The following is a 17,232-nucleotide window of genomic DNA, read 5'->3' as shown; positions in this document are numbered from 1 at the left end:
TCAAACTGTTCTTATGAATGCACTTGATTCTAAGATTGATGGAACTTTGATGTTAATGTATAAAATTGTGGAAGAACTATTCAAAATAAAAGTTCATTTGGGTCTTTCAAGAAGAAGAAGAAGAAGAAGTTAGTAAGAAGAAGAAGAAGAAGAAGAAGAAGAAGAAGAAGAAGAAGAAGAAGAAGAAGAAGAAGAAGAAGAAGAAGAAGAAGAAGAAGAAGAAGAAGAAGAAGAAGAAGAAGAAGAAGAAGAAGAAGAAGAAGAAGAAGAGGAAGACGAGGAAAAAGAAGAAACTGAAAAAGAGGAAGAAGAAAAGGAAACAGAACAATAAGAAGAGGAAGAGGAAGAAGAAGAAACTGAAAAAGAGGAAGAAGATTCCGATGATGGTAATGGAAAAGGAGGCAGCAAAGAAGGAAATGGAGATGACATGAGTGACTCTGCTTCTGAGCCAGAACCACAGACTCCTGCTTCTACTGCACCTACAAAAGGAAAGGCAAAAACAGCTAAAGAGGAACAAAGAAGCAAGCAGAAAGAAGAAACTGGTAAACCTTCTAGCAAAAAGGCTAAAACTGGCAAAAAGCCTACTGCAGAATCTAGTACTACTACTGCATTTGAGTTAGCTCCTGGCCCTATTGTTCCCTTAACACCTGAAACTGCAATGGCTGCTAAAATCCTTCAAACCTTGAGTGATAAACCTATCAAGCCAAAAAGGGTGAAGATGGCTGCTCCGAGACAAATCAGAAGAAGCTCTAGGCTGAAAGGATAAATCCCTATACTGGATGTTTACTGATTTTATTTTGTTTGATAGTCTGTCTCTTAGCATGCTACTCTATTTGCTATTTTTAGTTTTCTGGACTTTAATTAGTTTGCTATATTATCTACCATTTTGACTATTTTGTTCACTGCACTTAAACTAAATTTTGTTTTATACACATGTGCATGTTTTCTCCCATGTTCTTTTGATGCTAACAAAAAGGGGAAGAAATGAATGAGTGATCTTGTTGATATAGCTTGTGACTAATATATTGTTGATATAGCTTATGAAAACATATTATGCATATTTAGTTAGTATTTCAGTCACACTTGTCTAAAACTCCTTGTGACAGAAAATGCTTATGAATATTTCATTGAACTTACTAAGGGGGAGTTATTTGTTAATATGTGTTGATATAGGCATATACATAGGGCGAGTTATTCCCACATATACATTCATACACATACTCACACTTGTCAATTCTTACAATTCTTACATGGTGATTCAATTGAGTTTTGTCATCATCAAAAAGGGGGAGATTGTTGACCCCATGAGCTCAAAGGAGCATAGATTTTGATGATAATAAAACTCAACTAGAATCAAACTAACTTTGTTTTAAGTGTTGTGTTTCTCAAAGAACAACGAAAAAGACTCAAGGAATTCATGATGAATTTGTGCTTTCAAAGAAAGGATGACATTTTAAGATAACACAGGATGAATCAAAAGAGATAAAGGAAGAAAATGTTACCTTCCAAAGCTGGATTGAAGATCAAATTTGAAGGTACATGTAGTATAAAAGTTAGTTTTAACTTTTAGGATTTCTTGTAAAAAGAATTGAGGAGTAGAAGCCAATGATACTTATTTTTAATCCCTCAATTATTTTCTTTTAAATATCATCAATGGCCTAAAAGCATTTGATTATGATTTGGTGTAAAGTTTTAAAGTTTTCAAAGTTATGCAGAAAAGTTTTCCTGGTATGCTAACTGGTTTGCTACTTGTTTTGGTATGCTAACTAGTTTGCTACTTTTTCTGGTATGCTAACTGTCTCAACTCTGCACAACATCGCAGAAAAAGACAAAATAACGGCTATTTTCTTGAAATTTGAAATTTTAACATTCAAATGAGTTCTCAAATGGTCAGAAACGTTCCAAAGTTATAAATACACTTACTCTTGGCCATTTTGCACTTAATAAAAGTCTCTTTACTGTTCCTAACCTTTTAAGATCATTAAAGCTTTCATTCAAAGTGTTCAAATTGTTTTTATTGCTCATCATTGGCTTGCTTACTCATCTCTTCTTTATAGATTCTGTTGTATTGAGTGAGATTGAGTTTTAAACACTTTCTTATCATTTATGAGAGGTCATTCAAGCACCTATTGAAACTTGATTGTGAAAAGTATTTAGGATAACACTTGGTAGAAGTGTGAAGCTACTTGTAAAAGCTTTGGTGAGAAGATTTGTAAAAGGCTTTTGTCTTTTGCCTTTAAAAGAGAAGATTAGTGGAGTGAAGACTTAAAATGGGATTTTTGAGAGAGTGGATGTAAGTTAGTTGAGCCGAACCACTATAAAAATTCAGTGTTCATTTTTCTCAACCTTTACTCTTTACATTTATGCATTTTAATTTTCTGATTGAAGTGTTTTTGCTGAGATAAAAATTGATGCTGTTTACTGTTAACTCTACTGCAAACTGAGAAAATTGGTTTACTGTTGAATCTGTTGATATCTGATATAATCTGCTTATTGTTATATCTGCTGTTAACTAATATATTCTGTTTGCTACTTTGTGATTTTATTCAGATTACTGAAATTCTTACTGAATGCCAATATATTCTGTTAGATTAGTATATTGAATCCTTATGAGCTAATTTTGTATCAACTTATCAATTGAGCAGTATTGCACATATCTCACGGTAGAAAATTAGGTTAAACCAAACTGCAATTTTTCAAAGGTTTTGAGCAAGAACCGAAAAATTATTTTTAAAGTCCAATTCACCCCCTCTTGGACATATTTTGGGACATCAGTTCAATATCAACTGCAAATTCAGGTCATCTACTTCTTATTAAAGCCAATCTACTGCTTATTAAAATCGCTCATCCTTATTGACATTAACCCATTTCTTACTAGACAACTAAGGTAATATGTACTATGCATGCTACTCAAAGAAAACCTAGCAGACATTCTAAAGGACAAAATTACTAACAAAATTCAAGAATGACAAAAATTATCACGTAGAATTTCTCCAATTTCAAATTTGACACAGTAGTTCAAAATTTCCCAGAGGGCATAAAAACTTTTGAAACATAAATTTTAGACACAAAGTAAATGTTATTCGACATCTTTATTGTCCCACATATTGGTTAGGGATAAATAATTTGAATTAAATATAAGACTTAGATAAATATACTCCTTCAGCTAATTTTTAAAATGAAATTAGATTCGATTTTTTTTTTTTGTACGTTATCAGAGCCTACCCTCCTATTTCTGAGGTTTAGGTATTTGCCTGCAAACTCTAGATGTTGATGACTGGGCGTGAGGGGTGGGATAAATTATTTGAGCTAAATATCTCCCCATAGCGTAAGTTCCAGTCTATTTTATTTTTCCATATGTAGAAAAACTAGAGCACAGAGTGTTTCTATTTTGAAAGCTATAGTGTTACAGGCTACTTGTATGAATTACCAAAAAATTCACAAAAACGCAGCAGCTACTGGACTGAGCCAATTTTGAGAAGGGCAGGCCTTACTTTTGGGAAGGCCCAAACACCTGAAGTATGGAATATAGGGGAGACTTAAATACTGGCTATGAGGTAGAAGGGCATCTGCCCACCCCAAGCCCAAAAGTTTTGACAAATACCTCCAATACTTCCTCGCAATTTGGGATCCGGCGGTAGAGGGGCATCTGGTCACCTCGAAACCCTTTGCTCCCCCAAACCTTTTTCTCACACCGGAACCAAAACGTGATTTCTGAGTTCTCATACCGAACCCACAACTGTTGCCTTTTCCGGCGGAGATCTCTCTTCCTTTTGTCTTTCCCTTCTTTCTCGACCCCGGTTGTGGGCCTAAATTGTCCAGCCTGAACCTCACATTTGACACTGGAGATGCAACAGCAGCAGCAGCGATTGGTAACGATTAGTCGCGGTCTTCCATTTGGATTACCGTTGAAGTGGAGTAGGAATGAAGTTGCACGTCTTTAACTTCAAATTTTTCAAGTTTCCTTGAAAGGAGAAGAAGGGCGATGAAGGTAGGGTGCGGTTTTGAATAGGGCTGTGCACGGTTGGGGAATTGAACTGAATGGAAGAACGATAGGAATTGAATTTATTTTGGTATTTTAATTTAATTTTTATTTTTTATTAAAAATAGAATCAAAATCATATAAAAATAAATTAGAATTGAATTTATATCAATAGAATTATATATAAATAATTAAATATATTTATATAAGTAAATATAAGTGTGAATTAATATAATATAATATAATATTATTTATATTTTTTTAATAATTTTAATTATAAATATATTAAATTATTTTATAATTTTTAATTATAAATATGTTATTATTTTATATATATTTTATAATTAAATATTATATGTTTAATAATTATTTAAGATGTATATTTTATAATATATTTATATTATTATTTTATATAATATATTTAATTTTAAATTTAATTTTAAATTATATACATAGTTTATAGTTTATAGTTAAAGATTATATAATTTAAATATAATTAAAAAATATATTATATGATATATTATGTATTAATAATTTAATTTAAAATTTAAATATTAATTTAAGTAAAATTTATTAAATAAATAATTATATAAAATTACTTTAAAAATAAAAAATTAAATGAAATTAAATTGAATTCAAATTAAAAAATTAAAAATTATACTTAATTAAAATTAAAATAATAAAACATTAAATTAAAATTATATCAAAATATCAATTTAATTTTAATTTCTAGATAAATATCGAACTAAACTAAAATTGATCACCTCTTGTTTTGAGCGAGAGGATTGCTGCCACGGAGAAGACAGACAGAGGAGAGTGCGTCTTCGGTTTCTATTTTCCGGGAATCACATTTGCATGGATATGGACAGATAGGCCCATATGTCTGAAACTTGCATGCCATCAATATTACAATAAGAACATCCCAAACTTAAGAGAGACAAATAGCAACGTGGAGGAAAAATGTTGAATGGGTTTATACAGTACAAGCGTTAATCATTTTAATATAAGTGATTTAGAGTTGACAAATATTTGGGCCAATTAAATTTTGGTGTTAGACAAATTAAATCTCAAGTATATAAGAGAAGAAACTGATTGGAAAATATTTCAAAACGAAAACCATGAACAAGAATTAAAGAATTTTTCTCCATGAATTTCATTAGTTAAGCTTCTAGCTAATTTCCTACAGAAATTTCCTATATTTTCTGGCTATGAAATATTTAATAGGAAAAGTAAGTGTTCTTCATGCCATGTATATAAGTACATTAAATAAGAAAAATAAATTGTCATTATATTTGTTTTAGAATTTTATTAGCAAAGTTAGTTTTTAAAGGAATAGTCGAGATATATTAGACCACATTAAGTCTACAATATTACAAGCTTGAGCCTAGAATTCTACCTTAAAGTCAGATTATGATTAATTATAGCTCTATTTATATATTAAATAAGTGTAATTCACATATCTATAATTTGAATATCATCTATTTAATTAATTTTAAAATAAGAAAAAATTTTTATTGTAATGAATAATATACACTACTGCACTAAAATATATATTAAAAAAAGAGAATGTGAATTATTATTATTATTATTATTATTATTATTATTATTATTATTATTATTATTATTATTATTATTATTATTATATTTTGTCTAAGAAATCCAACTAATAGAAAGAATTTCTGAACTTAAAATTAAGTGATCATATGTATTTCTCTTATATACGCACACAGACTTTCTTTTAATTTGTTCTCGGCCTGCTTAATCTATATATTCTTGTCTTCTATAACCAAAACAGAATTTTTTTTTTCATTCTTTCATTTCAGAAAATGAACCAAATGGAATGTCAATGGTAGATGTGAAAATGGTTAAATAAAATTGGGATCAACCTTTGTAGATTAATACTGGATATCATATGGGTGGGATAGACCACTTAAATTAAAAATTAATACAAATTACTTGTAAAAAAAATTTTCATATGTTTGGGCATGCAATTTGTCTGATTGGCGATATCCTAATTTAGATTTTTTTTTGCTTAAATTTAATATATTGTAATCTCACATATAAAATTTATGATAAAATTTATCTATATAGATTTTATATATTTGTATTTTGAATTCATGATAAGGCAAAAATTTTTGCAATGTTAATTATGATCAATACCCCCAAGTCGAGGACAGAAGATAGCGTGGTCCATACATACGAAGTTATGAACCACTTGCTATTAATTTGCCTCTTTAAATCCCAGTGAGCTTCTAAGCTGCTTATGCCTCATTAACTTTCAAGAGGAATAAACAGGTGAAGCAGCAGATACTCTGAGACGGGCTCGCATCAATTTAACATCCGTTAAGGCTTTTTCTTGATTTCAGAGAAACAAGCAAACCAAGTTAATACCTGTCTTCATAATTATCTCTCTTGTTGGAGTCCCACATTTGCTATATATAAAAAAAAAAATTAACAAATTATACAACAAAAGAGAGTTAAATTAAATTGGCTTAAATTATTTTAGTGAAAATAATCCTAAGTTAAACAATCAAATTTTGCTAATAGTTTTCACTTCTTTTTTATTGTTTATATAGTCAAAGATAATTGGGTAAATATTATATGCAGTCACTTCATTTTATGAATGTTTTCATAAAAGTCACTAAATTTCAATTGACATGTAAACTATTTTATAAATAAAATTAATTTATTTTATTAATTTCTTAAAAAAAGAAAATAGAATGCATAAAACGCATGCAGCTACCCCTTTGACTGTCAAATTTCCCCTCCTTTTTTTCTGTTTTTTCTCCACCAACAATCACTAATTAGTTAATTTTATTTGTAAAATAGTTAATAGATTAACGAATTAACTTTAAAATCTTTAATTTCTAGTTAGAGTGACTTTTATAAAATCAAATTGAAGTTCAGTGAGTTTTATGAAAGAAATTAAAGTATAGTAATTTTATGAAAACACTCATAAAGTTGACGGCGTGTGATAATTACCCAAAATAATTATGAATCAGTCTTCATGCATTGCATTAATCATGATCTTCCCTATTTTATCAATGATGAATCATACACGCTAATGAGATTAGAGGATCTGAACTTATAGAATTGTGTAAATATATTGTGATCTAAATGCTAGATAAGTTGAATGTTAAATATATTATATATATTGCTGAAAAAGGAGAAGAGAAGGGCCTTTTTTGTGACCTTGTTTCAGAATACTGATTGATTGACAATGACAATGAAGAAGAAACTAGGATGTTCCAAAGAATAAAACAAAATTGTGTGGGGTTGAGATCACTATATTCCAACTTAGATCTCACAAAACCCTAACAATTAGATACTGATGGTAACACTTCCATGATCCATGGCAATTAAGTCCAGGGTACAATGATGCCCAGGAAGAGCCTTAAAATAAAATGGGGACCATAAAAAACTTGTGTCATGGGTATGCAAAGGACACGAGCATTTGATTGCAATTTCTTATGATAAATGTAGTATAAGCTAGAAATCTGAAACTATTTAACACATTTCATGATTGAACATTGATACTAGTAGTTGTAGGGCTATAGAGAGCTAGGATAGCCTCCTCGAGTAAGGGAAGGCAACGTCCATCTCATAAACTTGCATCTGATGATCTCTCTCAACCAAACCAAATGACACAAACCACCTGCCTTAGCCTCTCCCCATGCACCCCCTTCACTCTTTTTAAATTCACGAGACCATACTGTCGCTTCGCTGCTCTCTCTTTCAATGTTGGCAGAGAAACTGATAGAGAACTTTCAAAGCTCTTTTTCTCCACCTTCACTCAGCTAGCCTCTCTATTGCAGTCTCAAACTGAAGTCTTATAATTTTCTAAAGCTTTAGTTACTTCCCATCTGAAAGATTGTTTACCTCATTTTTTTTTTGCTTCTGTCTTTCTCTGTCGGTACCATGTAGGTCTCCCTCACAAGGCCACAACCCACTCACCTCCCCCTTTTCTTCATTCACCAACTGCTTGCTTCTCTCTTATTATTATCTATCTCCTTTACTACCGCTCAGTACTGTTCTCTCTCCCTTTTTTCATCTTTCTTTTTATAACTTTGCCTTCTCTCTTTGTTTTTCCAGGAGACCTGAGAGGAACCCATTAGACCTCAACAACTTGCCTGACGATTATACTAGAGATGGTAAACAAGTCTTTGATGGCAGCTCTTCCTCTGGTATGTGCAATTATTCTTTATCCTTCCTTTGTTTTGTTTTGGTTAAAATACTACAAGAAAATTGATCCATAACGATTATATTTTTATTAAAGAAGGGAAAGACAAAATACGATCAAGAAATTACAAGGAAAACCACAATAATTTTTCTAGCTAGGGGGATAAATACACTCTTCAAATGCTAGTGAAAATTAATTTCAATCTCTTGTTTGGCACTTCGAAGCTTGAAATGAAAAATTAGAGGAGGAAGAAATGGAACAAGAGCTAAACGAAATGTGGTTTGAATTGCTTCATCTTTATTCACGATTGGGAAATAAGGGTTCGGATTTATGGGCCAAGAATAGTCTCATCGAAGTTGCTCTAATTGGTTGCTTTTGTTGCAGGCTATAGGAAAAAGAAAAGCGGCGCCAAGGATGGAAAAGATGAGTGCGGTAAAGTCTACGAGTGCAGGTTTTGCTCCCTCAAGTTCTGCAAATCTCAAGCTCTTGGAGGGCACATGAACCGACACAGACAAGGCAAGTCTTTTCTTTTCTCATCTTCATTAATATATGTTGCCCAACAAAACCAACTAACTATTTTTTAGTGTTTTTTTTTTTAATATGAATGGGCAGTGGTTGTTATTTACAATGATTTGCCATGAAATTCTAGTAGCTAGCGTGGTCATATCAATCTCGAGGAAAACCAAGTTGGTGTATTGTTGAAACTCTTGGTGGAGAGGATTTTGGGGGGTTGTTTTTTTTGGGGGTTACTTTGATTTGATCTTTGATTTGATTTGTGTCGTTGGCTGCTCAGAGAGAGAGACAGAAACTCTGAACCGTGCTCGGCAGCTGGTCTTCAGCAGCGATAGCCTAGCCGCCCAAGGAGGTCACCTAAGGTGAATATAAACAAATAATGAATATTATCACTATTGCTCTTTATCTCTTTCTTCTGTCCTTTTCCAACCTCTACACCATTATTTTCACTTCTTTTTTTGAGATTTTTTTCCTCAATGACCCAATTTCTGTTTTTAACTAAAAACATAATCTTGATCTTTTTACCATGTTAAATCTTGATTTTTGTTGTAGCACCAAAGGGCACACTATACCTGATTGATTTCAGGATTCAGTTTTCGATTTGAAGATCACTAGCTAAAACGACCACCAACATTATCCATCTTCTTATTCTTCCTGTTTGATCAAACTAACAAGGACGTGAAACATTCTAATTTTTCTGGCAGCTGCCATCCCATGGCTCCAGGAAGTTATCCATTAGGCGTTGGAGATCCGTACAGATCAGTGTACCCAACGAGACTATTCTCTGGATCTTCTTCAGCTCTCTTACCTCCAGCACCACCACCACAACCACCTCATCAACCATATCTATACACATCTCCTTCTCGCCTCCCTCCCTATCCCTCACAATACTCTCATCAACAACCCATTAACGATTACTATATTGGCCATGTCCTTAATAACAACAGTTCACAAGCATACCAAAGCATGACCTACGTAGGTGCTCAAGAATCCAATTACACTTGCATTGGTGCACCGGTAGGACATGGTGCGTTCGGTGCTGGTTCGAGCCGTGGATCGGTGGGAAGTGGTAGAGACGGGTCACTGAGCAATCAGGAGGAAGGGTTGAATAGGGGAAGAGGCTATGCAGCAGGAGGAGCTGGATCACAGCAGCGTTTGGATCCTCCTTCATCGATCAATCGGTTTCAAGATGGGTTTTAAAGGGTTGTGTTATTAATTTATTTTCTTTTTCAATGTGGGATTGATAGTTATGAATGAAGTATTTATCTGCTTTGACACAGCAAGCAGAGAGAAAGGAGAGGGACCTAACAACTGACAAATGGGGTCATGCAAGGAAAGAGAGAAGTTTTTGGTTTATGTACAGTGATTGGGGCAGCTTTCTGTGGTCATTTACACTCTCAGCAAGTTTGGCTTGGAGCAATAGGGATCGGAGGGGGCTTATGTTGGTGTTGGTGTAATTGTACTATCCAACTTTGAAAGGAAGGGGAATAGAGCTTGTGAGTGGGACAAGGAGTTAGATTTGAACTGAAAGTTGCCAATCCCTTTTGGCATTTGGAGTTTGTTTTGCATGGCAATGTATTTTTTTAATTACTTTCTTTATAGTATATTTTTTGCGCTGTCTAGTGCTCTCTTTTGCCTTCAATGTTATCTCATAACCAAAGGAAGATAGCCAACATCTTCTTTTCCCTTCCCGTTCCCTTTATATCTCTCTCTCTCTCCCTTTCTCTCTCTCTCTCTCTCTCTCTCTGAAACTCACACATTCGCAAAAAGAAACCGAAATTGGAATCTTTTTTTTCTTGAAACATTTACTGTTAGGCCAAATGTCCATGGTTTATGGTGAATCTCTTTCACCGAAGAATTTCACACAACATGATTCAATGACCCAGAAAGAAGTTGGGAATTTCATTCAACACTTTTCTGCTGAGATGTTTCTTGACGAGCTTGATATAATCACAATCTGAATGTGTCAAGAAAAGTCCGCAAGAGTAGTGGATCTCTTCCTTTTGTCCTTGTAACTTGTTTTTTTATCCTATTCCTGTTTTACTAGCAACATTTATTAATTGATACATGTTGCATCGATCAAATACAATTATGTTATGAACTCTTCATTTCTTTCTATCACTTCTCGGAGCAAAATGCTACAATTGATCGGTTTATTTTGGGTCTCTGTCCCTTTTTTTTTTGGATAAATTTGTTTGCTTATTAAAAAAAAAAATCTTTAATCCTATCCAAATTCGCAAAACCCACAGGTTGGATTTAACTCAAGTACTACATCAAATGTCTGTCAAAACTGTCATAAGATGAATTTTCAAGATTAGAGATATGATGGTTTCCAAACTTGAAGACTTCCTTGTACTCAACTTCTTGTAGAATTTGAACTAGGGTTCAGCTTTTAGCTTGCACTTAGATCAGACTCAATCCTGATTTCAAATACTCTTTGTTGGCTTTCCTACTAAGAGCACTATAGAAACTGAATCTTGGAATCCCCAATAATCATTCTTCAAGCCATGAAAAACAATAGCCGAAAGAAAATAACTTCTCAATTTTTAGTTTACAGGTTTCGTTTTGTTCTTGCAGATTTGATGCATTTTCTATGTTCTAAATGAACAATTTGCAGTCTTTGATTAATTAAAGAGATTTTTTTTTCCTTTTATTTTTAGGTTTGAACAAATTCATTTATTAAGAAGACATCCTTGGTTTTGAAATTTTTTCCAGGAAGAGTCTGCTTAAGATTCAGAGATGGATTTCTTCTAGGTGTCCACATCACGATAACCTGAATTTTAGACTTTATCTCAACTTGCATATCCATTTCAGATATTTCAATTCTTATTCTCCTTGAATCAATTAATAGGTTTTGTTTCTTTCTGTCTTGGACTATTCATGCTTTCGGACAGTTCTTAAAGCTAGCTAAAGAAACTCGTTGATAAGGAAGCCTTATTTATTATTACCTACCGAGAAAATTTTAATGAAGCCTGTGGAAAGACTTAAAAGAAAGTTCAAAAACTTTGTGGCCAAAATATTATTGCATTTGAATATTCAATATGGTGAGGAGTTAATTCAGGTGCTTAGAAGTGCAAAATATATGAGAGATTGAAGAATGATAGGTCAGGATTTGTTCTCAAATTTACCTGTATCAGCAATCTAATATAAGGGCATAACTTCAGCACTAGAAGCTGTAGAAGAGACGGATTATTTATGAGAGCAAATGAAAGTAAAATTCTAAACCTAGCCCTAATATATGCTCAAGCACTAGGTTATGCTGGACTGGATGTCTGCAACTGGCCACCACTTGCTTGCAATTGTGATTCCAGTATGTATACAATGGAAGCTACATCTTGGCCCCATGCTGCTATTGCTTAACCTAATATGGTTACCTAGCTGGACCCAGAAAATTGCATTATAACATTTTTCATATTTACATATATATACACTTAATTTTAATTTTGCTCATCTGGAAATAACTAGACAAGAGAGGAGATAGTCTAATTTGGCTTCTCTTTAGTAGGCACATATATGTAGGTCAAGATCTGGTCAGGTGAACTATTAAAATTCAAGTACAATTTTGAACCTTGATGCTTCAAAAGATCCCCGACCTCAACCCTAATTATTTAAGGTAGATGAATCAATCAAGTGCATAATATCTCATATTTTGTTTTCAAGAAAAGGACTAACTGCTGATATCCAACCCCAACCCTAAACTGATCGTGAAATCCCAAAAGAGAGTAGCATAAGTGGAACTAAGGTTGGTTTGGAACTAAGGTTGGTTTTAGGCAATAAAAGCACTCTTAGCTTTAGTCTTCTTCATTTAGTAAAATTAGTGGCGCAGGCAGCAGGTAACAAAGAAACACACACACACACACAAAGAGATCCACAGTAGAAATATCAGCTGTTTAGCTACATAGGATCTTTCTCAACCTACAGGCCAGTACATTTTCTCGAATATATCTCGGGATCAAACACCAGAGAAAGAGAGCATTAATAGTGTTTTGATGTGTGGAGGCTGAAACTACACTAAAAAAGTTGCATATAATTGTCATTACTGAAAAATGAGAGAGAGAGAAGTGCAAAACACAATATACAATATCAGAGGCAGCAAAAGTAGACGGCTATAACATAGAATAGATTCAGCTCATTTCATGCAATAACAATTGTCTTGGAATGTTTAAAGCTGCTACTTATGGCCTTATTTATTATTAATTAATTATAGCCCTTTTCAATAATCTTATTGTAATTTGTCTTCTTCTTCCAGAGTCTGATAAATATATCCAGTTTAGCAGCTTTGTACAGTAAGTTTTCTGTCACTATATTCTTCAGTTGATGCGTCTTAATTATTATGATCTTGCCTTTATGCACTTTTTGCTAATCTCCATCTTTATATACTTTATATAAAAAAACGAAACAGGATAATATAGACATCTCTGAAAGCCTCCATTCATCTCTTTATCTCTCTCTCTCTCTCTCTCTCTCTCTCTCTCTCTCTCTCTCTTGATTCAATCTCTGAACAGCTCTTTACCTATATATATATATATAGCCCCGTTAATTATATTGTAAAATCTAAATCAAAACTGCACACCCATTTAATTACACACAGAATTATTTAATATCTAATGGTGACTACCATAGCTATTATTCCTAACTCCAAGAATCTTGTAATATTTCCTCTACACGCATGCCGTTCATACCTTGAAACAAAGGGAGAAAAAAAAACAAAGATTAAGAGATGGATTTCGTAATTAAGTATTCCCTGTTGTTAGATAGGAGAATATATAGTTGTTTACAGGATTCCAAACTTAACACTCGTTTTAATTATTTATTTATTTATTTTTTTTGGTGTAATCGGCTCTGATGAGGATTATCTCAACCATAACATATTGTATATCCTATATCTGTAACTAGCTAACAAACTAATGTTTGTCCCTGTTGCTGTGTAACCTATATATAAATGTACTGCTAATCATGTCAATGCAACTGAATGATTTACGTCCAGCAAGCTTCTATATGGTATCAGAGCCTAGAATTGGCTTTATAGGCCCTTCTTCTGCCATGTCAACTTCTCAAGCGTTGATCGCTAGTTCCTCCACTAATACTTCCTTTGTCTTTCCTATTGTTACTCCCCATTTGCGCAAAAAATTAACTTCTGCAAATTATCTAGTGTGGCAGGCCCAAATGATGCCATGACTCCATTACTATAACCCACATCTCCACTACGTCGAACCCGCCCACTAAAACTCTTTCCGATGACACATCAAATCCAGCCTATGAACATTGGTTTCGTCAAGATCAGCTGGTTATTTTGCTCGATTTCTGAAACACTTCCTCCACAAATTATTGGACAACCAACTGCCAAAGATGCTTGGTGCAAATTGGAGGCCATCTTTTCTGCAGGTTCTCGCACTCAAATAATGCAATTGCAGAAACAATTGAAGCACCTCAAGAAGGGATGAGATTCTGTTAATATTTACATGAAGAAGGCTAAATCCATTTTAGACCAGCTTCTTGTTCGTCAATGTCCTATCTCAGAAGACTCTCTCACAAGTGATATTTGGCAGATAGACTTTAATTGAAATTTAAACTTGAGATCTTACAATTTTTTAAGAGACTCCAATACCATAGGTTAAAATGATGATACTTATCATTGCATGAAAGTATATAATTATAAACTATAATTAATGTAATTAATGAAAACTTCATCAACAAGATACGATATTGATAATAATTCATTATAATTTTATTTTATTTTATTTCAACATTATAGCATGGAGTTAATATTACAGAACTCTAGATTATGATTATAAGGTTTTCTGAAAAGAAGGCTCTCACATTTTTCTCTAGTTATTTTCCTCTATTTTATTTTTTCCATTAATAGTATGCCCGCACATTACGCGGGTTTACATTATTAATAATTTAATTTAATTTTTTATATAAAAATAATTATATTGACAAAGATTTTTTTATTTACTTTAAATATTATTTTGATCATAAAAAGTATAGATATTGTGAAAATAATTTAATAAATTAGTTTAGGTGTATATTTGTTGATTATATTTTATATTTAAATTTTTAACATTAAATATCACAAAATAGAAAATTAGTAATATAGAGTAAATTTCTAATATTTAATAATATAACTACTATGATTAAATTTTCAAAGTCATAATTAATTATAAATAAATATTAATTTTTAAATTTAAAAGAAATATATTAATAAATTCATCAAAACATAGAAAAATAGCAAAAAAAAAACTCAAAAATACTTAAAAATAGAAAAATAGGTTTAAAATTTATAAATCCATGAGTCGGAAAAATCTAGACCTCAGAAATATTTCCATATGAACAAAAAACAACTTTTCCCAATAATAGGAGTGATAAACGATATAAAAATTCTTTATATTGATGATAATGCAACATTGTTCACCACAGTTTTGATGAAAAAAGTTGTTGCAATAATTTCTTTACCATTAAAGTGTTTAAATGATTTTAAATATATGAAAATAGAGGTGAATTATGCACTTCAATAATCAAACTTCTCATCTTCTATTAGGAATATTAAAAAATTTTGTGCTGTGCTATAAACTAAAAGAGTATTAGGCAAATTTAATTTTGTCTCCATCTAAAACATCCATTGCTTAGATTACAATCATTTCAAACTTCAATTTTCACAAATTGGAACTCTAGGAGTATAAATTGTTCGTCAAATACCAATTTCATGCTTAGAATTACATTTTTTCCTAGAAATTCTAAATAGCATTAGAAAAGGTAAGAAAAAGAAAATGAGATGACATAATCAGAAATTCATATAAGAGTTGACATACTTGTTGGCAGAATAATTGTTTGGAAATCTGTTGACAATCATCTATAACAAGTTCATACAAAGGTAAATCATCCAAGAACCCCTCTGGTTTCCCCTATTTAAACGCAACCATTGTAGCTCTCTTAAGCCCATTGAAATGATCTTCATTTATCACAAGAAATATAACCTTTTTGGCAGTTCAGTTAGTATGCACAAATAAAACAACATGTACTTCAACATCTCATGAAAAACCCAAAATGGCAATGCCAACAGTTTATTGTGGTTTTCACTACTTTCAGAACCCTAAATATGTATTAATTGATCCAATCAAAATATTGAAAAATAGAAAGAAAAAAAAGCTTAAAAACAAATAGAAAAACAAAAGGATGGAAAAGAGGTAAGATATAAAAAGAAAATAAAATTGAGATTAAATCGGTTAATAAAGTGTCATTTCCTATTTCATATTAAATTCAGTTATTATTGATGCTTACTTGCCTATCTTTTTAACTTGCCAATATAATACACATATTTTTTATTATATATTATTTCTAAGTTTTAAAATATATTTTTTCTCTAATGATTCACATTATACATAAAGAAATTTATAATATAATTTACAAAAAAATTAGAGAAAAATAATCTAACAAAGAAAAAAAATCCATAAACATAATTTGAAGAAAAAAATGTAAAGTAAACAAAATTTGAAGAAAAAAAAGTGTAAAGTCCAAATAAAATAAAGAAAATTAATTAAGAAATAAGAGTTATCAAATAATAAATAAATCAATTTAAATTAAAAATTCATTTATTTCTCTTAATTAAAGGTTGCCAAATAAGAGTAAGCAAATTATCTTATTTTTTACTTTTTTGTCAAAATAAAAAAATATATTTAAAACTCATAAAAAATGCCAAGAAGGAACACGAAAAATACTCTTGTCCTTTGCTTTTATATAATTATATTGATATAATTTTTTTTTTCCTTTTAATTCTTGAATAGCCACAGATGAATAACCCCTCTTTTTTTTTTTTAATTTTATACTAATATATAATCATCAAATTTACTCTTTTTAAATAAAATTTTATTTGTTGCCTCAATTTTTTTTATTTATATATTTTGCTTCTTTATTAATTGTTAATACAGAAAGAAGGACAAGTCTTTTCTAAAAAGCAGATCTACTTATTTTGTCGATTATTAAATCGGATTTATAAAAAGAGTGCAAATTAAATAGTAGCTAAAAATTAACATTAACCGGAGTGTACTTTCTCATGCCCATCCCTCCTTTACTAAAAAACAATATATAATTAAGTTAAATCTATATTACCTTGAATCTATTAGTTAATTTTATGAAACTAACTTAACATCAAAACAGACCTAATATGATACAAAATGTGTGCATTTCATACATTGTTTTATTGAACCGGTGAAAGCAAAAGATTAAAAATTTAATATTAAACAAGGATTGAATCGAGGTTTAACAGTTATATTATTAAATAATATTATAAAATTATTAATAATAATATTTTATTATATTTAGTAGTTTTATATATTTTATAAATAATTATTAAAATAAACTTAGTTAAATTTTATTATGTAAATATTTTTTTTAAATAATTTAGATTTTAATTAAGCTTATAATAGTTATTAATTATTTTCAATTAATAAAATGTTATGTAAATTAATGAAAGAAATAATTATATAGTAATTAAGTTGATTGTTTTATAAAATATGTGATAAAACGACGCTCACAAGTGGTGTAGAAGAGATGGTCT

At 31.2% G+C, this 17,232-nt stretch overlaps 1 protein-coding gene across 1 annotated transcript; it reads left to right on the top strand.

Moving 5' to 3' along the window:
- Window positions 1-427: 427 nt before the first annotated feature.
- Window positions 428-10,783, top strand: LOC110672130 (uncharacterized). The gene is made up of 5 exons (XM_058133147.1): window positions 428-753; window positions 7,835-8,166; window positions 8,547-8,678; window positions 8,956-9,037; window positions 9,380-10,783. The coding sequence occupies exons 1-5, from the start codon at window positions 428-430 to the stop codon at window positions 9,873-9,875; spliced, it is 1,368 nt and encodes a 455-aa protein (XP_057989130.1). The 3' UTR covers window positions 9,876-10,783.
- Window positions 10,784-17,232: the final 6,449 nt, after the last annotated feature.

The sequence above is a fragment of the Hevea brasiliensis genome, chromosome 13 (assembly GCF_030052815.1).
Source record: "Hevea brasiliensis isolate MT/VB/25A 57/8 chromosome 13, ASM3005281v1, whole genome shotgun sequence".
Classification (NCBI taxonomy): Eukaryota; Viridiplantae; Streptophyta; class Magnoliopsida; order Malpighiales; family Euphorbiaceae; genus Hevea; species Hevea brasiliensis.
This window is presented reverse-complemented; position numbering and strand designations above follow the sequence as displayed.